Source organism: Triticum aestivum, chromosome 6A (genome assembly GCF_018294505.1).
Source record: "Triticum aestivum cultivar Chinese Spring chromosome 6A, IWGSC CS RefSeq v2.1, whole genome shotgun sequence".
NCBI classification, from domain to species: Eukaryota; Viridiplantae; Streptophyta; class Magnoliopsida; order Poales; family Poaceae; genus Triticum; species Triticum aestivum.
Window position 1 is genome coordinate 553,124,578 of NC_057809.1, and position 26,487 is coordinate 553,151,064.

General features: G+C 45.1%; 4 protein-coding genes, 1 long non-coding RNA gene and 1 other non-coding gene across 7 annotated transcripts; 3 read left to right on the forward strand and 3 right to left on the reverse strand.

The window, feature by feature from the left end:
• The first annotated feature begins 5,744 nt into the window (after positions 1-5,744).
• On the forward strand, positions 5,745-8,011 carry LOC123128433 (universal stress protein PHOS34). Its single transcript, XM_044548432.1, has 4 exons — positions 5,745-6,165; positions 6,273-6,376; positions 6,513-6,631; positions 7,550-8,011. The coding sequence occupies exons 1-4, from the start codon at positions 5,976-5,978 to the stop codon at positions 7,623-7,625; spliced, it is 489 nt and encodes a 162-aa protein (XP_044404367.1). The 5' UTR covers positions 5,745-5,975; the 3' UTR covers positions 7,626-8,011.
• A 25-nt stretch (positions 8,012-8,036) lies between these two features.
• LOC123128432 (peptidyl-prolyl cis-trans isomerase FKBP12) lies at positions 8,037-13,933 on the forward strand. 2 transcript variants are annotated; one of them, XM_044548430.1, is made up of 6 exons: positions 8,037-8,300; positions 11,965-12,135; positions 12,435-12,468; positions 12,704-12,765; positions 13,336-13,388; positions 13,683-13,933. In XM_044548430.1, exons 1-6 carry the CDS (start codon positions 8,141-8,143, stop codon positions 13,782-13,784), a joined length of 582 nt encoding a protein of 193 aa, XP_044404365.1. In that variant the 5' UTR covers positions 8,037-8,140; the 3' UTR covers positions 13,785-13,933. The 2 variants fall into 2 exon arrangements, with proteins under 2 accessions (XP_044404365.1, XP_044404366.1); XM_044548431.1 differs by having other exon boundaries at positions 8,051-8,300; positions 11,980-12,135.
• Positions 13,934-14,224: 291 nt separating this feature from the next.
• Positions 14,225-14,657, reverse strand: LOC123128434 (uncharacterized). The gene is made up of 2 exons (XR_006463118.1): positions 14,541-14,657; positions 14,225-14,268 (listed from the first exon to the last, which is right to left on the reverse strand). It is a non-coding gene; the product is annotated as an uncharacterized lncRNA (long non-coding RNA).
• Positions 14,519-14,677, reverse strand: LOC123132895 (U1 spliceosomal RNA). The gene has a single exon (XR_006465117.1). It is a non-coding gene; the product is annotated as a U1 spliceosomal RNA (small nuclear RNA).
• A 284-nt stretch (positions 14,678-14,961) lies between these two features.
• On the forward strand, positions 14,962-20,308 carry LOC123128431 (exonuclease mut-7). The gene is made up of 8 exons (XM_044548429.1): positions 14,962-15,446; positions 15,859-15,990; positions 17,331-17,454; positions 17,629-17,939; positions 18,123-18,199; positions 18,293-18,428; positions 19,726-19,929; positions 20,032-20,308. Exons 1-8 carry the CDS (start codon positions 15,015-15,017, stop codon positions 20,089-20,091), a joined length of 1,476 nt encoding a protein of 491 aa, XP_044404364.1. The 5' UTR covers positions 14,962-15,014; the 3' UTR covers positions 20,092-20,308.
• Positions 20,309-21,950: 1,642 nt separating this feature from the next.
• Positions 21,951-25,669, reverse strand: LOC123128430 (probable leucine-rich repeat receptor-like protein kinase At1g35710). The gene is made up of 2 exons (XM_044548428.1): positions 22,633-25,669; positions 21,951-22,481 (listed from the first exon to the last, which is right to left on the reverse strand). Exons 1-2 carry the CDS (start codon positions 25,667-25,669, stop codon positions 22,171-22,173), a joined length of 3,348 nt encoding a protein of 1,115 aa, XP_044404363.1. The 3' UTR covers positions 21,951-22,170.
• Between the last annotated feature and the right edge of the window lie 818 nt (positions 25,670-26,487).

Here is a 26,487-nt window from a genome sequence, read left to right on the forward strand (position 1 = left end):
AGGCGGCGGAGAACCGGCAGGCATCATGGGGAGTGTGGTCGCGAAGGGGCCAGCGGTGGGGCGTCGTGGTCGCTGTTTGGGGATGGCCTGAGTTGGGAGAGGCGTGCGTTTGTGGAGTGCGATTTGGGGTGGGCAGCAGCTGGCGTCACCGTGCGCGCCGCAAGGAAGCAGAACCCCGCGGCCACCTCAACCCTCCTCGCCGCCTTCCGTCTCCGCCTCCACCTCGACCGCGCGCACCGTAAGGAAGCAGAACCCGGCCTCCACCTCGACCCTCCGCATTGCAAGGAAGCACGACCTGGCGGCCATCTCGTTACTCCCCCGCCTCCGCCTCGCCACCTTCCAGGACACCGCGCTCACCCTCCACCTCCTCGTGCGCGGCGGAGGAGGCCAAGCTGAGAGGCGGTGGCGAAGGAGGGTGAGGATTTAGGGCGGCGGGCGGCAGCGGAGGCCGAGTGGATCGGCGGGCGGCGGACGGGGCGGACGACGGGGGAGGATCGGCGTCCGCTGGGAGGTGGAGCGGGCGAGGTCTGAAGGAAATATGCCCTAGAGGCAATAATAAAGTTATTATTTATTTCCTTATATCATGATAAATGTTTATTATTCATGCTAGAATTGTATTAACCGGAAACATAATACATGTGTGAATACATAGACAAACAGAGTGTCACAAGTATGCCTCTACTTGACTAGCTCGTTAATCAAAGATGGTTATGTTTCCTAACCATAAACAAAGAGTTGTTATTTGATCAACGGGATCACATCATTAGGTGAATGATCTGATTGACATGACCCATTCCATTAGCTTAGCACCCGATCGTTTAGTATGTTGCTATTGCTTTCTTCATGACTTATACATGTTCCTATGCCTATGAGATTATGCAACTCCCGTTTGCCGGAGGAACACTTTGTGTGCTACCAAACGTCACAACGTAAAAGGGTGATTATAAAGGTGCTCTACAGGTGTCTCCAAAGGTACATGTTGGGTTGGTGTATTTCGAGATTGGGATTTGTCACTCCGATTGTCGGAGAGGTATCTCTGGGCCCTCTCGGTAATACACATCACATAAGCCTTGCAAGCATTGCAACTAATGAGTTAGTTGTGAGATGATGTATTACGGAACGAGTAAAGAGACTTGCCGGTAACGAGATTGAACTAGGTATGGGATACCGACAATCGAATCTCGGGCAAGTAACATACCGATGACAAAGGGAACAACATATGTTGTTATGCGGTCTGACCGATAAAAGATCTTCGTAGAATATGTGGGAGCCAATATGAGCATCCAGGTTCCGCTATTGGTTATTGACCGGAGACGTGTCTCGGTCATGTCTACATTGTTCTCGAACCCGTAGGGTCCGCACGCTTAAGGTTTCGATGACAGTTATATTATGAGTTTATGAGTTTTGATGTACCAAAGTTAGTTCGGAGTCCCGGATGTGATCACGGACATGACGAGGAGTCTCGAAATGTCATAATCGTACTTTACTAGATATGGTGCGATCTATGATGTCTCTTACTGATTTACTGCTATCGTTTTGGGGATACGCTCTAGAGACGGCCGCATTCACGTTAAATAGGGCACCATCAAAATCCGTTGAGACGACGCCTTATGAACTGTGGTTTGGCAAGAAACCAAAGTTGTCGTTTCTGAAAGTTTGGGGCTGCGATGCTTATGTGAAAAAGCTTCAACCTGATAAGCTCGAACCCAAATCGGAGAAATGTGTCTTCATAGGATATCCAAAGGAAACTATTGGATACACCTTCTATCACAGATCCGAAGGCAAGACTTTTGTTGCTAAATTCAGAAACTTTCTGGAGAAGGAGTTTCTCTCGAAAGAAGTGAGTGGGAGGAAAGTAGAACTTGACGAGGTAACTGTACCTGCTCCCTTATTGGAAAGTAGTGCATCACAGAAAACTGTTTCAGTGACACCTACACCAGTTAGTGAGGAAGCTAAAGATGATGATCATGAAACTTCAGAACAAGATACTACTGAACCTCGTAGATCAACCAGAGTGAGATCCGCGCCAGAGTGGTACGGTAATCCTGTTCTGGAAGTCATGCTACTAGATCATGATGAACCTACGAACTATGAAGAAGCGATGGTGAGCCCAGATTCCACAAAATGGCTTGAAGCCATGAAATCTGAGATGGGATCCATGTATGAGAACAAAGTATGGACTTTGGTTGACTTGCCCGATGATCAGCAAGCAATTGAGAATAAATGGATCTTCAAGAAGAAGACTGACGCTGACGGTAATATTACTGTCTACAAAGCTCGACTTGTCGCAAAAGGTTTTCGGCAAGTTCAAGGGATTGACTACGATGAGACCTTCTCACCCGTAGCGATGCTTAAGTCTGTCCGAATCATGTTAGCAATTGCCGCATTTTATGATTATGAAATTTGGCAGATGGATGTCAAAACTTCATTCCTGAATGGATTTCTGGAAGAAGAGTTGTATATGATGCAACCAGAAGGTTTTGTCGATCCAAAGGGAGCTAACAAAGTGTGCAAGCTCCAGCGATTCATTTATGAACTGGTGCAAGCCTCTCGGAGTTGGAATAAACGCTTTGATAGTGTGATCAAAGCATTTGGTTTTTTACAGACTTTTGGAGAAGCCTGTATTTACAATAAAGTGAGTGGGAGCTCTGTAGCATTTCTGATATTATATGTGGATGACATATTACTGATTGGAAATGATATAGAATTTCCGGATAGCATAAAGGGATACTTGAATGAGAGTTTTTCAATGAAAGACCTCGGTGAAGCTGCTTACATATTAGGCATTAAGATCTATAGAGATAGGTCAAGACGCTTAATTGGACTTTCACAAAGCACATACCTTGACAAAGTTTTGAAGAAGTTCAAAATGGATCAAGCAAAGAAAGGGTTCTTGCCTGTGTTACAAGGTGTGAAGTTGAGTAAAACTCAATGCCCGACCACTGCAGAAGATAGAGAGAAAATGAAAGATGTTCCCTATGCTTCAGCCATAGGCTCTATCATGTATGCAATGCTGTGTACCAGACTTGATGTGTGCCTCGCTATAAGTCTAGCAGGGAGGTACCAAAGTGATCCAGGAGTGGATCACTGGACAGCGGTCAAGTACATCCTGAAATACCTGAAAAGGACTAAGGATATGTTTCTCATATATGGAGGTGACAAAGAGCTCATCGTAAAAGGTTACGTTGATGCAAGCTTTGACACTGATCCGGACGATTCTAAATCGCAAACCGGATACGTGTTTACATTAAACGGTGGGGCTGTCAGTTGGTGCAGTTCTAAATAAAGTGTTGTAGCGGGATCTACATGTGAAGCGGAGTACATAGCTGCTTCGGAAGCAGCAAATGAAGGAGTCTGGATGAAGGAGTTCATATCCGATCTAGGTGTCATACCTAGTGCATCGGGTCCAATGAAAATCTTTTGTGACAATACTGGTGCAATTGCCTTGGCAAAGGAATCCATATTTCACAAGAGAACCAAGCACATCAAGAGACGCTTCAATTCCATCCGGGATCTAGTCCAGGTGGGAGACATAGAGATATGCAAGATACATACGGATCTGAATGTTGCAGACCCATTGACTAAGCCTCTTCCACGAGCAAAACATGATCAGCGCCAAGACTCCATGGGTGTTAGATTCATTACTGTGTAATCTAGATTATCGACTCTAGTGCAAGTGGGAGACTGAAGAAAATATGCCCTAGAGGCAATAATAAAGTTATTATTTATTTCCTTATATCATGATAAATGTTTATTATTCATGCTAGAATTGTATTAACCGAAAACATAATACATGTGTGAATACATAGACAAACAGAGTGTCACTAGTATGCCTCTACTTGACTAGCTCGTTAATTAAAGATGGTTATGTTTCCTAATCATAAACAAAGAGTTGTTATTTGATCAACGGGATCACATCATTAGGTGAATGATCTGATTGACATGACCCATTCCATTAGCTTAGCACCCGATCGTTTAGTATGTTGCTACTGCTTTCTTCATGACTTATACATGTTCCTATGACTATGAGATTATGCAACTCCCGTTTGCCGGAGGAACACTTTGTGTGCTACCAAACGTCACAACGTAAAAGGGTGATTATAAAGGTGCTCTACAGGTGTCTCCAAAGGTACATGTTGGGTTGGTGTATTTCGAGATTGGGATTTGTCACTCCGATTGTCGGAGAGGTATCTTTGGGCCCTCTCGGTAATACACATCACATAAGCCTTGCAAGCATTGCAACTAATGAGTTAGTTGTGAGATGATGTATTACGGAACGAGTAAAGAGACTTGCCGGTAACGAGATTGAACTAGGTATGGGATACCGACGATCGAATCTCGGGAAAATAACATACCGATGACAAAGGGAACAACGTATGTTGTTATGCGGTCTGACCGATAAAAGATCTTCGTAGAATATGTGGGAGCCAATATGAGCATCCAGGTTCCGCTATTGGTTATTGACCGGAGACGTGTCTCGGTCATGTCTACATTGTTCTCGAACCCGTAGGGTCCGCACGCTTAAGGTTTCGATGACAGTTATATTATGAGTTTATGAGTTTTGATGTACCGAAGTTAGTTCGGAGTCCCGGATGTGATCACGGACATGACGAGGAGTCTCGAAATGGTCGAGACATAAAGATTGATATATTAGACGGCTATATTCGGACACCGAAAGTGTTCCGGGGAAGTTTCGGATAAAACCGGAGCACCGGGGGGGTTACCGGAACCCCCCGGGAGGTTAATGGGCCTCATGGGCCTAAAGTGGAGAAGAGGAGGGGCTGCCAGGGCAGGCCGCGCGCCCCTTCTCCCCCTAGTCCGAATTGGACAAGGAGGGAGGGGCGGCGCCCCCCCTTTTTCTTCTCTCCTTCCCCCTCTCCTACTTGGACAAGGAAAGGGAGGGGAGTCCTACTCCCGGTAGGAGTAGGACTCTTCCTGCGCGCCTCCTACTAGGACCGACCGCACCCCCCCTTGGATCCTTTATATACGGAGGCAAGGGGCACCCCTAGACACACAAGTTGATCCACGTGATCATATTCTTAGCCGTGTGCGGTGCCCCCTTCCACCATAGTCCTCGATAATATTGTAGCGGTGCTTAGGCGAAGCCCTGCGACAGTAGTACATCAAGATCGTCACCACGCCGTCGTGCTGACGGAACTCTTCCCCGACACTTTGCTGGATCGGAGTCCGGGGATCGTCATCGAGCTGAACGTGTGCTAGAACTCGGAGGTGCCGTAGTTTCGGTGCTTGATCGGTCGGGCCGTGAAGACGTACGACTACATCAACCAAGTTAACGCTTCCGTTGTCGATCTACAAGGGTACGTAGATCACACTCTCCCTCTCTCGTTGCTATGCATCACCTTAATCTTGCGTGTGCGTAGGAATTTTTTTGAAATTACTACGAAACCCTACAAGGTCGTGGTGCGGGTGTGGTGCGGGCGTGGCGTGCGGAGCGGTTTTTGTTTTTCGAGGCAGCGGGTAGGATTAGCCCCCTCTCTTTTCTGATACAGGGGTAGTAGATGTTACCCTGATGGCATGATGCGTAATTAATTAAGGCAATGGCATGGTGGGTAATTAAGACATAATACGCGTTTAGTATGCTGGAGGGATATAAATCATCAAATTGCAGGTTTTGATGGATAGGATGATCTGGTTTTCCTTCCTTTCTTGCTTTTATAAGGGTAGTAGATAGTAGATTAAAAAGAACATGACTTCTTCTCCAAACTTGCAGAACCGCGGCCGAAACCTCTCGAACGCAAACCGGAGCTGGATGCGGCGTGCCGCCAGACTGTCACCATTACCAAGAGGCAAGTGTCGCCCTCTTACAGCCGCGCCGCGAAGCTTTCTTTAATCCCGTGAAGAAGCAGAGGAGGCGGCACGCAATTAGCCAGCCCAGTCCCCTCGCCCTCACGCTGCTCAATTGACCCGATCGAGGAGGAGTCGCCAAGCAGGCCGAGCGAAGGGGCAGCCAAGCCATGGCCACCGCCAACCTGTCCAGCGTGGTGGTGGCGGTCGACGGCAGCGAGGAGAGCATGAAGGCGCTGCGCTGGGCGCTCGACAGCCTGCGCCTCTGCCCCGACGGCGCGCTCGTCGTGCTCCACGTCCAGCCGCCGCCCGGCATCGCCGCCGGCCTCAACCCCGGCCCCATCCCCTTCGGCGGCCCCAGTAAGCGACCCCGCAATTCCCATCTTCTGCGCGTGCGCGTCCTAGCTGGCTCTTGTCCGCTAGCCTGCTGACTGATTCTTTCGTGGGTCGCGGCGCTGGCTGCTCAGGTGTGGCGGAGGTGCCGGCGTTCACGCAGGCCATCGAGTCGCACCAGCGGCGAATCACGGATGCCATCCTGGAGCACGCGCTCAAGATTTGCTCCGATAAGAATGTAAGGGGGGGGGGGGGGGGGGGGGGGGGGGTGATTAATCGAGGCGTATCCGTGCCGATTGCTGAATTCTTCTGATTATCCTGGCTGTTCATGCTTAATTGGTGCTAAATTGGGTCGGATTGTTGGTCTGTTGAAGGTGGAGGTGAAGACGCAGGTGGTGGTGGGGGATCCCAAGGAGAAGATCTGCGAGGTGGCGGCCGAACTCAAGGCCGATCTGCTCGTCATGGGGTGCCGTGCTTTTGGCCCTGTCAAGAGGTAACTGAAATACCAGCACTGTCTTCTGCGCTTTGGTTAGCTGATGAATGTCTGATTGTTTTCAAGCTTGCTTGCTTGCTGCATGACCAAATACGAACTGCAAAGTGAATTGTGGTTTCTTGCCAGTACAACACCTGTGGTGAAATTCGATTGTTCCAAAATCCAAATTCGACTGAAGATATCCCTTGTGTTTACTGCAACGCGCTATAATATTTGGGCAAAACTAGGTTACAGAGAATTGTGCTACTATATGAACATCATTTTGCGTATGAATCTGATACAGTGTAAAGTATATGTTGCATCTACTCCTGCAGACTCACTGTATAGACAAATTTCTCTTGATCGGTAACGCATTTCTTTCACTTGTTTGTGCCTTGGCATGGCATATTTTCTTTCCATATAACTGAATGCCGCGGATAGAACTGTTCAGTATGTCTTATTAGTTGCTGCAAATCCGTTTCAAAAAAAGGAAAATATTAGTTGCTGCAAACAACTTGCATTGCTTCTCACAGTGAAGATCTCTAATTCTACAGCTAAAACTGATAGTGAGTCTGATAGCAAAAACTGCATCCTCACATTCTTTAGTGCAGTCATGTAGCAGTAATCTAGCAACCTTCTAGGTCAGTCCATGTAGTAATCTAGTGCTGATGCATTGAGACCATGAAGTTTCCAGAATAATTGCCTGCCTGCTCGTTTGATAGTGCATTATCTTCCGTGTATGAAAGAACGAAACTGCTACGTAGACGATGCATGTGTGCACGACACTAGGACGACGGGCAGTCCAGCCGCTGATATGCGCTGGATAGTATGCATGGACGGCTTGATATGTGCTGTCGTGCACGAGTCGTCCGCACGGCGTCGTGTGTATAGCAGCGCTGATGAAAGAAACAAGCTGATCCGATTCCTTTGATTGAACAGGATGTTCCTGGGTAGTGTGAGCAACTACTGCATCAACAGCGTCGGCTGCCCCGTCGTGGTGATCAAGGGCACCTGACCCATCCTCGACCCAGCAGACATTTCTTATTGTGTTCCACACCATGATTCTTGAGGTTGCTACTGTGTTGTACGTACTCCTGTGCAAATTCACTGCACACTTCCAAGACCGCCGTATGGCTTGTGTTATCATTCATGTTGTTTGTTAGTGCTTGGTTGGATGAGGCCGAAGAACTGCTCTGTACATTCCGTGCATGGAGATTGCCAAATTGGTTCTGGGGTCCGTGGAAATAAGAATGCACAGCGTGCACGCTGTTTTGTAAATTGATCATTGTTGTAAGTATATCAGCTAAAACATGGTGCCATGGGGCACATGGTTTTGTACAAAACATTGTACGCGGGGCTTTGTCCGATCTGATCTGGTTTGGTTTGGCCACTGCACATGCATATGCTTGTCCCCATGGCTATCTTGTTCCTCCCCAGTCCCCACCCACCAGGGCACCGGTCTCCTTCGTTGCTTCCACTCGTTCTCCCCGTACCTTCCTCTTATCCGCGCCACCTACGTTCCCGCTCGAGATGGGGGCAGAGCTGCTGCTGCTCGGCGGGAAGGTGTCCGCCGGCGGCGCAGCAGGATCTGGCGCCGTCGCTGCGTCCTCGGCGGGAGCCGGACGGTGCGTGGCCGGCGGGCGGCGACTCGCGCCGGTGCAGCCGGCGGCGCTGCAATGGCGGCATAGTAGTACGTGACCCACCGAAACTTTCATCTCGCGATACTTTACCTTGATTTGCATCCACTCACGCGAACTGATCCATGCTGGTGCACTTCAATGGCTGCAAATTCCAGTTTAAGATGCATTCAGTTATACTACCTCCGTCTCAAATTATAAGACGTTTTTGGTAGCTACTTAGCCTACTAAACATGTCTTATAATTTGGGACAGAGAAATAAAATGGAATAGGTGTATCTAGTTGAGGCGGTGTTCTCGGGGCTCCTTTCGTAACAAATGATTTTCCTAGGAATTTTTCCTATGTAATAGTTGTTTGATTCATAGGATTGAATCCAAATAGGCTTTTTTTCTAAGGATTTCTTTGTACTACTTTGCATGATTTCTAGCATCCATTCAAACCTCTTCGAAAATATCTTTGTTTTTCCTATAATGCAATCAAACAAGCCAAAATCCTATAAGATTGAGATAAAGATGACCTTCCAATAATGTGTTTTTCATATTCACACGTTTTTAAAATCCTGCGAATCAAAGAGGCCCTTAGCGTTTTTGGTTTGTGTATTTTTCAGTTAGCTATATTGTACTTTGGCTTTCCAAACACAATAACAAATTTCATGCCAACTTTCAACAATAGTTTGTATACAAAGCTCATCACAACACGGTTCAACAATTGCAATCGGATCAGTGTTGGTGCCGACAATATGGATGCAAATTCCAGAGCCTTTATTTGATCACAAGAAAAGAAGGGGAAAAAACAAGTGTCCCAAGATAAAAGAAAAACCAAGTGTCCCAAGAAACCAGATTGATAGTTCAAACAACCTGCATCTCGCCCCATTGGATCTAAATGTAAAACCATACAACATTATATGATTTTTGTTAATTGAGGTGTATGTTTGACATGGCTTCTTATTCCCAACTGTCATCGCCAATCATCTTGCATTTGCTAATTTAAATTTCAATGCACAAATGAGTTTTAACTTGTGTTTGGCATTATAGTAGATTATACACAATTGTATCCGCTAAACTACTCCCTCCATTCCTAAATATTTGTCTTTCTAGAGATTTCAACAAGTGACTACATACGAAGCAAAATGAGTGATTCTACACTCTAAAATATGTCTATATACATCCGTATGCGGTAGTCCATTTGAAATATATAAAAAGACAAATATTTAGGAACAAAGGGAGTATAATTTTGTCTGTTCTACTACTCCAATGCATATCATTTTTTGAACGTGCAACTATTTAAAATTGTACAACACAGTTCAAAATCCACAGACTATGTAGAGTCTAGAATAGATCTCTTAAAGATATTCTTATCAACTATTGTTGCAACTGCTCACATCTTATTGAATTACCAAATAAATCATAATTTAGTTGGTATTCAATAATTACTCATTCATTCAATTTACAGCTAAAATCCATTGTTGGTACGTAATCACATACCCAACAAAAATGGTATATAAAATCATGATGATTACATATAAATATATTTTTTAAGAAACACAAATGTGTACATACATCCATCCTTATGAATACACACACATTATCCCTATAAGCACCTCAAAGACTAAACCGACAGTGTTGAGATTAACAAAGTCACCATAGACGCCTCGCTATCAACGAAAATGTCGACTCTCACTGAATGAATATTCTGTCTTTATAAAACACCAAAGCGTCAAATCTTGGAGCAACTCTAGCAGACCCCGCATCCTGCCCCGACCTGCAAAATAACCGTCAAAATGCAGGTCGGGGCGGAAAAACCAGCCCGATTAGACCCTACATTCCGCCCCGGCCCGCAAAAAGTTTTAGGGGGCGCGGCAAAATCCCGACCCCAACCCGGGAAAACACGTGTTTCCCCCTCGCGGCTGCGGTGCCCTGCATATAAGCGGAAGCGGTTGGTTTGGGGGGGGGGGACATTTCATCCCGCGCTTTCTCCCACCAACCACCTCTCCTCTCCCCCCGCGCGCCGCCGCCGGCCGCCGCCCAAGATTCCGGCGGCAGGAGCACGCCGGAAGGCCGCCACACACACGAGGCCTCCCCTTCCTCCCCCCCTGCGTCGGCGGGCCGCCGGATTTGCAGATCTGCGGCACTTCATCGTGGGCCACCGGATTTGCCTTTTTCCGGCCGCCGGTTGCTGCCCCAGGCGATGGAGTGGTCGGGGAGCCTCTCCCGCAACCCAGGCAAGGGCGCATCACCGCATGCAGGCACGGGTTCGTCCGCCCGCCGCCGCCGAAGGTTTGCAGGCACGGACTTGTCTGGCCGTCCACCGGGCTCGGCGTTCGCGCAACGTCTTTGTGGCCTGCCGATGCCGCTCATAGAGCGCGACGACTGCCCGCGCCAAGTGCTGCGGCTCACTTCGGGCACGCCGAAGCACTCCGGATGGGTGTTCTACAAATGCGAAAACGACGGGGTACGTGCACTTGCGGTACCTCGTTCCATAGCTCATTCTTTAGTTCAATTGCGGTAGCTCACTTCGAGCTTGCTTGATGTTTTGTGTAGGACGATGAATGCTCATTGTGGTTTTGGGAAGGCCAATACATTGATTTGTTGATAGAAAGAAACTTAATAGATGTCAGTGCACTCCTTAGTACAATCGAAGGCAATGATGCGGTAGCATGTGCAACTAGAGGGGAAGCAACGTCTACTTCTTTGAAACCAGAGATGAAGAATGAAGAAAGCAAGATCAAGAATCCGTAGATCAACAATGAGTGCATGGAGAAGATATTGCTTCAACTAGTGGGAGCAGTTATGGAAGTTGAAAATCTTCTGAAATGCATACTTGTGGTTCTTATTTTCTTTGATTTTGCTATTCTAGCCAAGATTTGGTGATATCTTTTGTATCTAATGTTGTTGCAAAAGCAAAGAAAAGCATTATGCTAGATCAATTTAAGTTGCAAATCTAAGTTTTGCGGGCCGGGAGGAGATGCGCCAGATCAGAACCCGCAGAAGCCGACCCGTAAAAAAACATATTCAGCGAATATGCTTTTTACGGGTCCATTATACAGGGTCTGCATCTGTGCCAACCCGCTTCAGCTCGCAAAAACGGTTTTGCGTGAACTGCAAACGCATTTTGCGGGCCGGCGGGATGCGGGGTCTGCTAGAGTTGCTCTAAGCACATCAAAAACTAAACCGACAGTGTTGAGATTGACAAAGTCACCATAGACGCCTCACTATCAACGAAAACATCGACTCTCACTGAATGAATATTCTGTCTTTATAAAACACCAAAGCGTCAAATCTTGGATTTGATCCTTGATGGGTTGATGGTACAGCTACCCTCCTAACCATACAATCACATGTTAGTTTTTTTTTTGCGGGAATCACATTTTAATTCTTGATCACATACCTTTTTTTTGCAAAATGCCTTTTTTGGGACACACGCATATATTGTACTTGAAGGAGAAAAGATAAGGGCATGACTTGGTCCTACTCGACTGAGATTTAACCAATCTCGGTCAAGTGACATAGTATATAAGACAGAAAAAAAACTGAAAGAATGTAATTTTATGAATCTCTATGCAAGATCAACGGAATAAAGCATGGATTGAGACAGAACAAAGTATCAGTCGACCGAGACTAAAAGCAAAACTGAAAGAATAAAGGGGAAACTCTTGGGGCAAAAGCCGTGTGCACGTTGCAAAGTTTTGTGATAAGAATATACCCTGAAATGTACTAGGCCGCACCAGCACAGATCAGAAGCCACCACTGCAACGCTGCGCCGCCGCCGAACTGTGGAGAGGAGACGCGGAGGACGGGAAGATGGGATTCGAGAAGGAGATCCTGAAAGCCGGCACCGGCCCCAAGCCCGTCAAGGGCCAGAAGGTCACCGTCCACTGCACCGGCTACGGTACGCCCCTTCCCTCCCCCGAACCCCTCCTCTTTCTTTTCCCTGGATCCGTCGAGACGAACTTGGGGTTAGCGCTCGATGCTTCCAGATCTACCTAAAAGAGTAACCGCGGTGTCGATTAGGCGTTGGTTTTCACTAGATGTGAAATTTTGGCTCTGTAGTTGTCAGCCTAGATTCAGTTAGTGGTGCCAGTGTACCTTATCCAGTTCCGGCTACCATTTCTAGTAGATTTTGTACTTCATGTAATGTGCTGTTTAAGGGCTGGCTAACTTTTGTTTCTTGCCATGTTGCTCCTGCAGGGAAGGATGGTGATCTGTCTAAGAAGTTTTGGAGGTAAATCATGACTAGTTTTCTTGTTTTCTCGTGATTCGCAGGCCATGGCTTTGCGCCAGCGCTGTGAACGTTGTGAACAAACGCAGCATTTCTCTTTCCGTGTTTTGTGTATAAATCTTTCACCGGGAAGGATCGTGTTACTATGCCTTGCAAACCATAACTCTCGGATGCAACTTTGCAGAAAAAGTTTTGCATTTTGGAAATTTATCTGATGGTGTTATGTTCGTTTTTTCAGTACCAAGGACCCTGGGCAGCAGCCATTCTCTTTCAACATTGGTCTGGGTTCAGTGATCAAAGGTGATCTCGTTATCAAAGTGCTATTCAGTTTATGCACAATCATTTCACCTGTATGTTATTGGCTCATACGTTATTAGTTCAGTAATAATCAAGGGGGTGCTGTTTACTCGGTCAGAAGACTCCACAAAGGAATAATTTCGAGATGTCTCCATTGTTTTACAACTAAATATAGCATATTCTCGCTTAAAATTAGTTTGGATTGCTGCTGATGCGTCAAAACACAAGCTCAATGCTCTTTGATTTGTGTTGCGGACTTGAGACCATCGGAGTATCTACTGAAAATCATGATATAGCTGCAAACATGCACTGTTTGCCTTATCTGTCTATGTTGTTTACCTCTGTTCGTACCCTCGTTATATTTTCTCTTGTTGAAGTTCTCCTATAAAGTCTTGATTCATGCTGCTAACATCATAAGACCACCAAGTCATGTTTCCACTATTTACTTATAAAGTAGAGCCTACATTTTGATGACTTGTCCAGTATAATGCCACACATGTAAATTATGCTACACTAGATTGTGCAAGTGAACTTTTGGAACTAACGTAACAGTAACTACTTCCTTGCTTACAGGATGGGATGAGGGAGTTATGGGCATGCAATTGGGTGAAGTCGCCCGTCTTACGGTATGTTTCTTGGGACATGTCCAATCAGTTTGATGTGTTTGCATGCTTGCTTGTGTGTGGCAATTTCTTCATTGATTCATCTGGCACTTAATTACTAGTCAATTTCCATTGTATTGGATTTTTTAAATGCATCTCGCCATGGCAGAAGTGTGTCTAAAACAGCTGAATTTGGATTAATGAGCCTTTCCAGTGCCATATCATATTCATGCCTAATAAGTTGTTTGCCAAATGAATCAGTTGCAGTGCACTGCAGATTATGCTTATGGATCTGATGTTCTAGTGTTTGTGTTGCAGTGCACCCCAGACTACGCTTACGGTGAAGGTGGCTTTCCAGCCTGGGGAATTCAACCAAACTCCGTGCTGATATTCGAGATCGAAGTTCTTAGCGCCAAGTGATGCGCAGTGCGATTCATGATGGATCTATAGAACACTGCAGCATCGCCATGCCTCTCGATTGCAAAAATAATTGTAACGCCACATCATGTTAAGTGCCACATTGTGGTGATGTTCCAAGTGCATCGAGTGAAACTTTTGGAACCCTATTATCCTTTTGTGATCCTGGTACTAAGTTTCTGGGTGCCCTTGTCGCAAAATTTACGTTGAGGGGGTCATTACCTGCGAGGGATCAAGAGATAGCGGTGGGGTGATCCTGTTTGAATCCTCAGCTTCCCTATGAGCCCAGCCAACAGTTGAATCGCCTGAGACCAGTTCGTTCGCTCGTTTTTCTCGAGCGCACATTTTCGTCTCAATTATGTAGAAGTTCGTCTAATTTGCTGTGAATTTTGTGGGTTTCTGAGTTCCAATGCCCAGAAAGATGCTAAAAGGGCCCGCCTAGATATCCCAACAAATTTCATTACTCACAGATAAGTCTCATCACATTCTGCACATTAAGGAAAAACACAGTCTAGACGTGACCTGTTTGGATTTTGACTCTCAGAACTGGCAAAAATGATAACTGATGTTGAAAAACACATCTGCAGTAACTGAAGCGCAGATGAAACACCAGGAATAAAATAGGATTTGGCAGAGACTAGAAAGCAAAATGCACACTCAGAAAAAAGGAGGAAAAGGTAAACATACAAAGGGGCGGCAAGGAACAAAATTCATGAAATTTTAATTTTAAAAATTGACAAGGGCCGCGCGAACACATACCCCTCTATCACAAATTACGACATCCACTCTCCCACTTGAGGAGATGGTAGACCAACACACTCACCAAATGCAATGTGAGCCATTGATCTAGGCCATGGCCCTTCTTGATCAGCCATCGACCCCGTCCAGGTAAGTATGTTGCAAGGACGCACCTAGAGCTTCTTATATAGGTGGCTCCCCTTCCCGTTCTCCCTTCGCTCGGCGAGGTGGTACTAAACTAAACTAGAGCGTCGTGGTCCAGCCGTGGGTGAACGGTCGTGGGCCTCATTCTGCCTGTGCGAACCTTTCAAACGGGCTGGTCTGGGCTGGGCTGAAAGATGTGAGTCCACCACAGATGGATTGTCAGGCCTCGTGGGCTAAGGTGTGACAACGTTTTTTTCCCTAAGAAAAAAGGCGTGCTTTGTCTTTCCTTCTCTCCCCCTAAAAAAAAGTCTTTCCTTCTTCGATCCTTCTTCCCCACTCCCACCCGCTCCGATGGACCCCGCAGCGGCGCCGCCGCCGCCGCCGCTCGCGGTACACCTGGTCACCGGCGACGCGTCCTCGCCGGCGCTATCCCACCTCCTCCAGTCCCTCGCGGCCGCCCGCATAGTCGCCTTCGACGCCGAGTGGAAGCCACGCCGGCGTGTTCCTTCCGCCCCCAGCGACGACGCCTCGCCAGCCCCCCCTAATCCGACGCAGTTGCCGACTGTTACGGTTCTCCAGATGGCCTGCCGGGGAGAAGACGGGGGCAACGAGGTGTTCGTCGTCGACCTCCTCGCCGTGCCGCTCGCCGACCTGTGGGCGCCGCTGAGGGAGCTGTTTGAGCGGCCCGACGTGCTGAAGCTGGGGTTCCGGTTCAAGCAGGACCTCGTGTACCTCTCCGCCACCTTCACGGCTGCCCTCGGATGCGACTCTGGATTCAACAGGGTAGAGTGCCTGTCGTGCAAATTGTTTTATTGCTTTCTTGACAAGATTGTTCACGATGTTCCGGTAGAATACCCAGATCCCTTTCTCTTAGGCAACATTGTTGTAAGTTGAATTGGGTTGAAGCTTTGAAGACTTTGTCTGATGTTTAATTTATCAGCTACATGATCACTGCTGTCTCTCAGCTGGTTTTGGAACAACGAATTATGTGTCAAAGTCCTCCCCAAAACAAATCTGCCCAGGATCATTATGAGCCAGATTGAAATTTCTAAAGTTGCTCCTTGGTACGGGGGATTTCAAGAATCAGCCCTAAAACCCCGAATGGAGGGAGTAATTCGTTGTTCCAAAACCAGCTGAGAGGCAGCAGTAAGCATTAATATTTTGTGAGTAACACCGCCGTCATTCGTCTTGCAAGGTGGAGCCTTTCTTGGATGTCACCAACGTTTATCACTACCTCAAGGGGCATGACATGCAAAAGAAACTTCCAAAGGAGACCAAGAGTTTGGCTTCAATATGTGAGGAACTGCTTAATGTCTCTTTATCCAAGGTTAGTCTACATAAGTTCGTTGCCTTCATGTCGGGGACTTGCATTTTAACATGGCATGGTTGCGTTAATCGCCAAGTTCAATTGCCATATGAAACCAACTGTTTGGCAAACATTTGCAGAATTGCAGGGCAGTAGAGATTGACGTAACTATAAACCAGCGGGAATGTAGGTGTATAATAGCCTTGTCAAATCCAACTAGTTTTGCTTATTACTAACTTACTTGATTTAAAGCAGTATTCCTTACTATACAGATCAACATATCAGATTATAAATGCCTGTCTCCTTTGGTTTACTTGAAGCCTTGTTCATAACTTCCAGTTATAGTATTCATACGTGGCTAACCAACTTGTGGTATCCTCTCTTGGCACCTGTGACCAGACACATCACATGAGCAAACCTTGAGCAAGTCTGGCACAAAGGCTCATAACAAAGTGTCATAGGGGTGTTGAGCTCAAGCCTGGTCGTATGCAAGTTTGGTTGCTAGCTTTCATTTTCCTCACATAGATGCATCTTAATGTGAGTTCTTTACCTGGGCTCACATGATCAGCATGCAAATTGATTTCGAGCTTGTGGTCCAGTTGAACTCGAGTTTAATATGGAACCAAATTGAGCTTCTTGGTCTTCCTGCCCAGCCCAAGCAGACAAATCAATCTTATTTCTCTTCCTTGTTTTCTTCACTACCAAAAAATACAATCCTCGCATTTATCTGTTACAGCAGCAGTGCCTTTTAGTTCCAAACAAGTTGGGGTAGGCTAAAGTTGAAACCCATAAGATCTTGAAACCAATGCATTTATCTGTTAGCATTATTATTTTGGGATATTTACATTTCTACCCCCGACTCGAACCAACTACTCATATTTACCCCTAACTTTCAGACCTACCCAGTTTTGCCCCTATTTCGTTGTGTGGTGTTATAGAAATACCCCTGAGCAACATTTTTGTCAGGCCTTCTCTGCTTTCTATGCTTCGCAATGTTCCTCTGTAGCTGCCAGTGCTTTCTATTCTTTTGTAGCATTCCTGAAAATAATTATTCTCCCTGAAAACATAAACACCAAAATATAGGAACTGCCATACATGGAGATGCTTGGGATGCTACAAAAGAACTGAAAGCACTGGCAACTACAGAGGAATGTTGCAAAGGTTAGAAAGTAGAGAAGACCTGAAGGAAACATCGCTCAGGGGTATTTCTATAACACCACACAACGGATTAGGGGCAAAACTGAGTAGGTCTGAAAATTAGGGGTAAATGTGAGTAGTGGGTTCAAAATTAGGGGCAGAAATGGAATTGTCCCTATTATTTTAAGGGTTTACCCAGTTGTTATCCTTATTTTTTGCACCAGGAACTCCAATGTAGCGATTGGTCATGCCGACCCTTGAGCGAAGGGCAAATACAATATGCTGCATCAGATGCCTACTACTTGCTATATATATTTGATTTGTTCCATCAGAAGGTCAGCATTGAAGGTACCTTTGTCATTCTTAACGCAACTGATTTGATCATGGGAATTTAGTGTTCTTTTCTTTGCATTTCTTGTACGCAAATATTATTTTCTCATGAGAGTTTTAAGTGCTTATCATTAATAAGAGCCAAGAAGATTTAACCACTAACAATTTTTGCATTATTTATTACTACTGCAGAAAAATGTTCACCAACGGCTGAAGCTTCAGATGAACATTGCTCACAAAGGGCAAGTGATTGTTCATCGTCAGGAAATGACATTTGCTTTGATGGGTATTCGACATCCATCATCACGAAGTACAGCGACAGGATTTTGTTGACAGAGTCAGATACAAAAGCCCGTTCCTCAAGACGAAAAGAAAAGCAAAAGCTGTCGAGTGATGCCAAGTGCAAAGAGAAGTTTGATTACAATACTGAATGGATGGGTCCCCCTCCATGGGATCCTTCCGTTGGTGGAGATGGATACCCAAAGTTTCTGTGTGATGTGATGGTAACAGTTTTCCTAATCTCACCATCTTCGACAAGAGTGTGGATTTTGTTTGTTTCTTAAAATACCATTGTATAAGATGAACACGAAGTATGACAGATTTTACCACCTTATATGTTAGTCAAGTACCCATTTTGTTCTCTATTTGTAAAGGCTGCTAGATTTGATGTGAACAAAACTCAACAGATTGAGGGTCTAGCTAAGCACTTGAGATGTGTTGGATTAGATGCTGCCACTCCATCTTGTAAAAAACCTCAACCAAGGTCTTCCCCTATACTTTCAATACTCCTAATGTAGTTTCTTATTAAGGGATTTTTTTGTTAATTTTTTTTTTATTTTTTTCTACTCAACTTTAGGGAATTATTAGATCAAATCTACAAGGAAGGAAGAATATTACTAACACGAGATGCCAAACTCATAAAGTATCAGTATTTGGCGACTAATCAAGTATACAGAGTGAAAAGCCTGCTCAAACATGATCAACTGGCTGAGGTATGTGCTTATTTTGATATGTTCCATCTTCAGGTTGATCTGTCTGCATGAACTTCTGGAAATTAGTGTAAATTGGCCTTTATGGATGAAAACATTTCTTTCCTTAGTATTTGCCCACTCCTTTTTAGATTTTGTGCACAAAGAACATTTTAAAACCTCAACCACTAATATTCAAAAACTAGTCAAAGTGTTTGAAGTTGTTATTTGCGTATGATACTACTAGATTTGTCATAAAAATGCTTTTGTCTCACTGTATTTTTTATAACATTTACTAGCATGTAAATACAGAAATCCTATGAAAAGCAAATGCAAATACAGAAAGTAATGGTCAAAGCCACAAACGAGCATACTGGAGACCATGCCACGTCCAAAAAGACAAGTTAACAAAGGAACCGATGTAATATTGTAAGTGTTGACTTGAAAAATAATGTGGAAATAGATCAATGCTCATGAAACATCTAGAAGCAATGACTTGAAGTAATAAAACCAAAGATCACTGTTTACATGTGATACTCTGGCAGTTGTCACTTCTCTAGCAGTTGTCACTTTTGATTTAGTCATTTACTTGTATCTCTATCTACTACTCCCTCCGTTCCTAAATATTTGTCTTCTTAGAGATTTCAAATGGACTACCACATACAGATGTATATACACATTTTAGAGTGTACCCATTTTGCTCCGTATGTAGTCACTTGTTGAAATCTCTAGAAATACAAATATTTAGGAACGAAGGGAGTACATACTTTTAAAACCGAGGCAAAAAAACTCGCAAAAAAAAAGAGAGGGAAAAGCTTTGCCTATTTCATTGATTAACAAGGAGTACAGTAAAAAGAATTTAAAAAAACGTGTTGCCCTCCAACTCTGCAAACCGCCCTGACAGCCAGACCCCACCGCCGACGCACTCGTCTGGCCTTACAACACCCCTGCAGCTGTTAGTGGACTCTGGTTGCACCCTGCCACTTGAACACAAGTTCTCTGAGCATCCCGCAGCTACGTATCCAAGCAGTCCATGCTGAGAAGTCAGATGCGACAGTGATGGATTGACAAGAATGTATTGGGCTCTGCGCTGCCGCCCTTACCCATGGAGGCAGCGGAAAGGGGAAGGGATGGTAGGGACCGTAGGGTGAGGAGTGGACGCACCCTTGGCCACTAGCTTTGCCAAGGAGGCGAGAGAGTGATAGGGGAGCCTGAGACAGAATCTTTTTCTAGTATTTATATTTGTGCATTGTGCAATAAGGGAAGGGCGGAAAGAGATTCCGAAGCCCGCTGATTCGTCTGTTTAACTTGCTTGTTGCAGGTGATTGACACCTTCCAGTTAAAGATCTCTGAGGACCGATTAATGTCAAGATGTACAAAGTGCAACGGAAGTTTCATTCAGAAACCATTAACGCTCGAGGAAGCCATAGAAGCCTCCAAAGGTTTTCAGGTCATCCCCTCATGCCTCTTCAACCGAAATATGGAGTTCTGGAAGTGCACTGACTGCAACCAACTCTACTGGGAGGTACTAACTTTGTCCTATGTTCCAGTTTCCACCTCTGAAGTAGTACTTGCTAGTATCGGCGCTGCCTCCTGTATCCAACCACCTCTTTTACAATTTCCGCAGGGAACTCAGTACCACAACGCAGTTCAAAAATTCATGTCAGTCTGCAACATTAGTGAGTGAGCATTGTAACATTTCATTCTCAAGACGCTCATGTTGTTTTGTATGTGAAATTCAACATGTAGTAGGAAACTGCTCTTTCAATAATGTCACCATCTATGCCTTCGGACAAATCCCAGTCGCAATTTTACTTTATGATGTACAGTCTACAGTATTTCATATGGTAGTAACACATATGCAAATCATATGGTAGTAACATATATACATTGATTACCGACAACTGCCTCGTTTGCATCGTTCTGCTTCGATGAAGTTTTATTGTTCTTGCAGTGTTCCTCAGATATCTGCATTGATTCCGAAAAGACGGACCTTGTGCATGTTTTATTTGTTCGTCAGCTTAGCTACAAAAGCATTTGACTGATTGTGATCGGTCAAGTGTGATGCAATCAGACACATACAATGGAAGCATATTTAGAATTTTCCACTCAAAATACTACAACAAGAATAACAAAGCCTGTGCCGAACAAGTTGAGGTAGGCTAGAGTTGAAACCCATAGTTATCGAAATCAAGTCATGGTTCTGGCACTAGGATAACTAACTTCCACGCACCCCTCTCCATGGTTAAATCTTAAGTGATATTCTTGTCCTTAAGATCTCTCTTTACGGACTTCTTTCATGTCAAGTTTGGTCCATCCCGACCTCTCTTGACATTATCAACACGCCTACCCATCCGCTATGACGCTTCTGGAGGCCTGTGTTGTATATGCCCAAATCATCTCAGACGATGTTGGACAAGCCTCTCTTCAATTGGTGTCACCCCAATTCTATCAAGTATATCATCATCATGGACCCAATCCTTTCTTGTGTGGGCACATATCCATCTCAACATGTTCATCTCTGCTACACCTAGCTGTTGGACACGTTGTCATTTAGTTGGCCAACATTCAATGTCATACAACATTGCAGGTCGAATCGCGGTCCTATAAAACCTACATTTTTTTACTTTCGTGGCACTCTCTTATCATAGAGAACGCCAGAAGCTTGATGCCACTTCATCCATCCAAAATTGATTCGATGGCTCACATCTTCATCGATGTCATCATCCTTCTGCATCATTGACTGCAAATATCGAAAGGTGTCCTTCCGAGGTACCCATCAAGGTACCCATCCTTCTGCCCATCCTTCTGCCCATCAAGGCAAACTTCCTCCTCTTCATTATAGGATCAAATATCGACCAGAAGGGTGGAGAGGGGTGGTGTTAAATTGGGGATACAATAATTTCTTTGAAAAACAATTTTTCCAAAGAAAAACAGAGTACACAAAGAGATAACAAAACTGTATAGAGAGAAAATTACACAGAACTGGAATAACTGAGAGGAGCAACAAGCTAGCTAGGGGAATGGCTAAGTAGCAGTACAGATAGCAATGTCACTGACAATTGTACGCCTGTGTTAATAAAAAAAAGTTTGCTCGCCAATTAAGATTCCTATTCATAGCCTATATTTTTGTGTGTGCTAAAGTCAGTCCATTTTGTTGCCATGCTAATCATGCCATCTGCACCACCAGAGAGGCAGAGAATAAGCAGCATTGGCAATTGGTGAGTTTCTGTTCACTTTATTTTTGTTGTCTCGCCAATCATGTAATACATGTATTTTGTTCCTTTTCTCTCGAGGACTAAAATATTTTACATAATTTTACTGTGTCACATAATGCACCTGTTTTACAGTATGTAAATTTGCAGTTAAGCAATGGTTGTTTTCTCACTTAGATATTGTAAGCTACATCGGCTGCGTTATACAACAAAATCATAGTGAATGCACAAGGGTCAGGAATCACAGTGAAAGAAGTTCAAGTGGAAGATATTCAACCACTTGTTCAGTAAGGAACTTGCATATTACCTCTTGCAAAAACACTACTGGAATACTACAATGGTTTAAAAATGCACTAAGTGTCGATTGCATTTATTGGAGATAAACCTGCATTTTTTATGCCTGGCCTCAGAAAGTGTCCCCAACAACTATATTGCTAGATTTTGCCGGAAATCAGCTGTATTGCTATTCATTACAACAAACGGAGAGGTAATCATCCCTACCATGCTTATGCATCCCATAGTTCATCGAATGTATCTACAACATGTTGTCTTCACACTGAAGTGGAAGATTCATAATGGATGAGCATCTGGTAGATCTCCTGCATTGTTGGCCTTGCTTGAGGGGAAGCTTTCAAGCAAGAAAATACTACCCTGATTTGGAAAACTATGTTTTTCTCTTCTATTGTTGTTGGTGCTAAAGGCCGTTGGTCCAAGATTTCTTTGACTAGAGTATATGGCTCTGTTGATGAGGCAAGATGTTGGAGTAGATCTCTTGGATGCTTCCCTATCAACACCTCTAGCACAAGCACACCAAAGCTGTACACATCACATTTCTCTGTCACAACAGAAGTGTAGGACAACTCTGCACCAAAGACAAGGATCAGCATTAGAAGTCAATGGATACATACAATTATTATGCTACAAGAAAGTGTAAACAAGAAGCTATGGAACCATAAAAGCGGATAAAGGAAGAGATAGAAATAGTTTTATGTCAAAGGGAGGCATATCTGTACCAGGAGCAATGTAGCCATATGTCCCTGCTAGTGCACTCCAGTTTGATGTATCAGGCTTCAAAATCCTTGCTGTACCAAAATCTGAGACATAAGCCTTATAATTTGTATCAAGCAGGATGTTGTTGCTTGTGATATCTCGATGAATTATAGGAGGACTACAGTCATTCTGCAAATATGATATTGCCTGGGCAACATCATTTATAAGGGCAGTTCTCTTATGCCAATCCAATCCCTTGGCTAATTCCTCATCTTGTAAAATCGTGTGGAGACTTCCACGCTGAATGTAATCATAGACAAGAAACTTGTACGTTGGATGGGAGCAAAATCCATAGAGTTTGACAATGCTTCTTTGTCGAATCTGTGTTAAGATTTCCATTTCACTGTGAAATCCTCTCTCATCAATCAACTCTTCTTCTGTTGGATGGAATTTCTTTACAGCAACTAGCTGCCCGTCTTCGAGTTGTGCCTTGTAGACTTTTCCATGTCCTCCTGCTCCAAGGATGTACTTGTCATCAAAATTTTCTGTTGCCCTGATAATATCATCAAATGCTAGTCGTCCATCAAAATTCCAAACAGAGAACATGTTCCTCCCCTCATCTGTAGCACCACTTTGTTGTTTCTTTTTCTTGCTACGTATAAGAATTGCAATGATAACAATTGCAGCAATGGTGGAAAACCCCACAACAAGAACAATTGGCAGGAGGAAACTTTGTATCTTTTGTTTATGGCGACCAGATGCTGGAGTTGAGTAACAAGGTAGCAGTCCAGAGAAGTTACCGCACAGAGCTTTATTGTGAAGAAACCAATTTATTGAAGCATTTTGAAGTGCATGTCCTATTGGGAGTGGTCCTTCCAAGTCGTTGTAGGACACATCAAGCGTCGATAGGCTCACCATGCTTGCGAAGGAGGACGGAATGCTTCCACTGAACTGGTTATGGGATAAATTAAGAAATTCCAGCATCTCCAACTTTCCAAGTTCTTTTGGCAAGACACCTTCAAGTTTGTTATTGCTGGCATCTAACATCATCTGTAGGCTTGCTAAATTTCCAATTGCACCAGGCAATTTTCCAGTGAAGTTGTTGGTGTTGATCTTCAAGAACAATAGTTCTATGCAGCTTCCCAATTCCTCTGGTATTGATCCACTCAAACTGTTTTCAGATAGGTCAAGGTGTCCTAAATTTCTCAACTTCCCCAACTGCAAAGGTACAGGGCCTGATAACTGATTGAGTGACAGATTCAAGATATAAAGATTTTTCAAATCTCCAAACTCTGGTGGAATCCAACCAGTTATGTGGTTAGAATCGAGTGTTAGGTCTACCAAATTGGATAATTTTGATAGGGTGGGAGGTATTTGACCAGTAATCATGTTTTGTCCTAGCTTGAATTCCTTTAGTTGGGGGCAGTCTCCCCACTTTGGTGCAATGCTCCCAGAGAGTCTATTGGATGTCAACCATATGTGCCTAAGTTGTGGGTAAACTCCAAAATGGTGAGATATATCTCCTGTCAGTTGGTTTCCGTCAAGGTGAAGTCCAGTCAAACTTGTACAGGTCTTTAAGCTCCATGGAACTGAGCCATTGAACATATTCAGAGACATTACAAAAGCTGTGAGACTGCCGCCGGTACATATATTCATAGGCAAAGGTCCAGAAAGGGAGTTATCAGCCAGATTAAGGCCGACTATGTTCTTGAGATCTCCAAATCCCTGAGGAAGAGATCCCGTTAATTTGTTATCATTCATGTTCAGACGTTGGATGTTTTGTAGGTTTCCAAATGTTTTGGGTATTGAGCCAGAAATTTTATTCTCGTCCAAGAACAATGTTCGGAGGTTCACCAAATTGCCAATTTCCTGTGGGATGGTGCCTGTTATCTGATTTCTAAAAAGGGACAATATTAATAAATTAGTAAGGTTTCCTAAGCTGGCAGGAATAGAGCCAGCGATTTGGTTGGCTGATAGGTCCAAATTCGAGAGATTTATCAGGATGCCTAGTTCTGGGGGTATAGAACCCGTTAGTCGATTTTTATAGACACGAAGTATGTTCAGCTGAGTGAGGTTGCCTACTTCTGGAGGTATCGTTCCTGTTATTTGATTTTGGTAGAGATCAAGTTTGTTTAACATGACTAGCCTTCCTATTTCAGCGGGGATGGAACCTGTGATTTGATTTTTGACGAGAGAGAGTTCATTTAACATAGTTAGATTGGATATGGAGAAAGGGATTTGAGCGGTTAGTTTATTTTCATCAAGTTGAAGGAATTGCAGCTTGGCTAGCTTGCCTAGCTCATGGGGTATCGGCCCCGACAGTTTGTTACCGTACAGTAACAGAACATTTAGCTGGGTCAGGTTTGCAAGAGTTGCGGGTATGTTACCACTTAAGGCGCTGTTGCTTAGCTGTAAACCCTGCAGGCTGACAAGCCTCTCTAACTCGTTCGGAATGGGACCTGAGACCATGGTTTGGTGGATAACAAGGTAAATCAACACTGTCAGGTTGCCTAGGGACGCAGGGATATGTCCTGTTAGGTTATTGAAGGAGATGTCAAGTATGGTGAGGCTAGCCAGTTCGCCGATCTCGTGCGGTATGTGGCCTCTGAGCTGATTGAAGCTAAGGTCAAGGGTTGAGAGGGATGATAGCGAGCTGATATTAGGCGGTATTGGACCACGGAGGCTATTGTTGCCTAGATCGATATATGTGAGGAATGGGAGAGCTGTGAAGTTGAGCTCACCAAGCTTGCCATGGATGCCGGCATCTGGCAGGGAGATGCTGGTCACGGCCCAGGGCATGCTGCGGCCATGGCGAACGGCCGTGCACATGATCCCCGTCCAGTTGCACAGGCCGCTGCTGCTGCTGCTGGTGTCCCGCCAGGAGCTCATCTCCGCTGCTGGGTTTGCGAGCGTTGATTTCCAGTGGAGGAGGGCCTTCTGTTGGGACATGAGTGATATGCCACCATGACGTGCTGCTGCGTGCGCTCGTTGCAAGAGAAGGGGACATGATGGCAAGACGAGGAGGCAAAGGCAGAGCAGGGGTGTTGAGGCAGATCGCATTTTGCTTTGCATCTGGATCTCGTGTGCTGGGGTATGGGGGGTTAATATGTGGAGTAGTGTCGTACTGGAGTGCAGTTGTCCGTTGCTCTCAGGGCTTCATTGCAGGGCCATCAGTGGGTGGTTTCCTGGAAACACCATGGTTCTTGACTTGTTGAGCGTCGTCTTTTTGACCCGTCTCCCTCGTTTGACAGGGCAGGATGACAGACTGATAGTGGCATTTATACGACGACGTCCTCATACACCAGGCCGGCAGCACCATAAGTTGGCGTGGCCATGAGTTTGGCCACACGGTGGTGAGAAGCTGTAGCTAACTTTGGCCAACGCATCATCGCCAGCGATATTCTGTAATCTGAACAAATATGTACTACTCCGTATCTTCTGACATCAACAGCTTAATCTGTCCAATGACATGAGGTGCACAAACTAAAGGTGATTGATTTGTCTCAGCCCACCTCTAAGACGATTGGTAAAGCAGAGTACTGATAGCATCTCCAGCCGTGGCCCCAACAAGCCCTCCCCAAACGTTTTTGCCGTGTCGACGTTCAAAATTCGGCCCAGTCGCGCCCCCAGTAGCCCCTTTTTCGTCGGCTCGGGCCGAAACTGGTGCCGGCGGACCTAGGCCGAACCCGGCGCGCCTGGGGGCGCCGGCACAAGCGAAAAGGGGCGTGGGCCGCTCTGTCGGTGAGTCGAGAGCCTCTTCTCGCCGTTTCTTTCCGCCCTCGCCCCTCACTTTCCTCTGATTCTCTCCTTTCCTCCCGCCAATCTCCCTCCCGCTCGCCTCCCAGTCACCGCCATGTCGCCGAAGAAGTACGTGATCC

Excerpts from the sequence above, each read along its gene's own strand:
- LOC123128432 (XM_044548430.1), top strand. The coding sequence starts at position 8,141 with ATGGGGGCAGAGCTGCTGCTGCTCGGCGGGAAGGTGTCCGCCGGCGGC. Across the intron at positions 8,301-11,964 it reads GCTGCAATGGCGGCATAGTA|GCCGCACCAGCACAGATCAG; the intron begins GTACGTGACCCA and ends GAAATGTACTAG. Across the intron at positions 12,766-13,335 it reads TCTGGGTTCAGTGATCAAAG|GATGGGATGAGGGAGTTATG; the intron begins GTGATCTCGTTA and ends CCTTGCTTACAG.
- LOC123128431 (XM_044548429.1), top strand. The coding sequence starts at position 15,015 with ATGGACCCCGCAGCGGCGCCGCCGCCGCCGCCGCTCGCGGTACACCTG. Across the intron at positions 15,991-17,330 it reads TTAATGTCTCTTTATCCAAG|GAACTCCAATGTAGCGATTG; the intron begins GTTAGTCTACAT and ends TTTTTGCACCAG. Across the intron at positions 18,429-19,725 it reads AACATGATCAACTGGCTGAG|GTGATTGACACCTTCCAGTT; the intron begins GTATGTGCTTAT and ends TGCTTGTTGCAG.
- LOC123128430 (XM_044548428.1), bottom strand. The coding sequence starts at position 25,669 with ATGCGATCTGCCTCAACACCCCTGCTCTGCCTTTGCCTCCTCGTCTTG. Across the intron at positions 22,482-22,632 it reads ATATGGCTACATTGCTCCTG|AGTTGTCCTACACTTCTGTT; the intron begins GTACAGATATGC and ends TCTTTGGTGCAG.
- LOC123128433 (XM_044548432.1), top strand. The coding sequence starts at position 5,976 with ATGGCCACCGCCAACCTGTCCAGCGTGGTGGTGGCGGTCGACGGCAGC. Across the intron at positions 6,377-6,512 it reads AGATTTGCTCCGATAAGAAT|GTGGAGGTGAAGACGCAGGT; the intron begins GTAAGGGGGGGG and ends GGTCTGTTGAAG. Across the intron at positions 6,632-7,549 it reads GCTTTTGGCCCTGTCAAGAG|GATGTTCCTGGGTAGTGTGA; the intron begins GTAACTGAAATA and ends TTGATTGAACAG.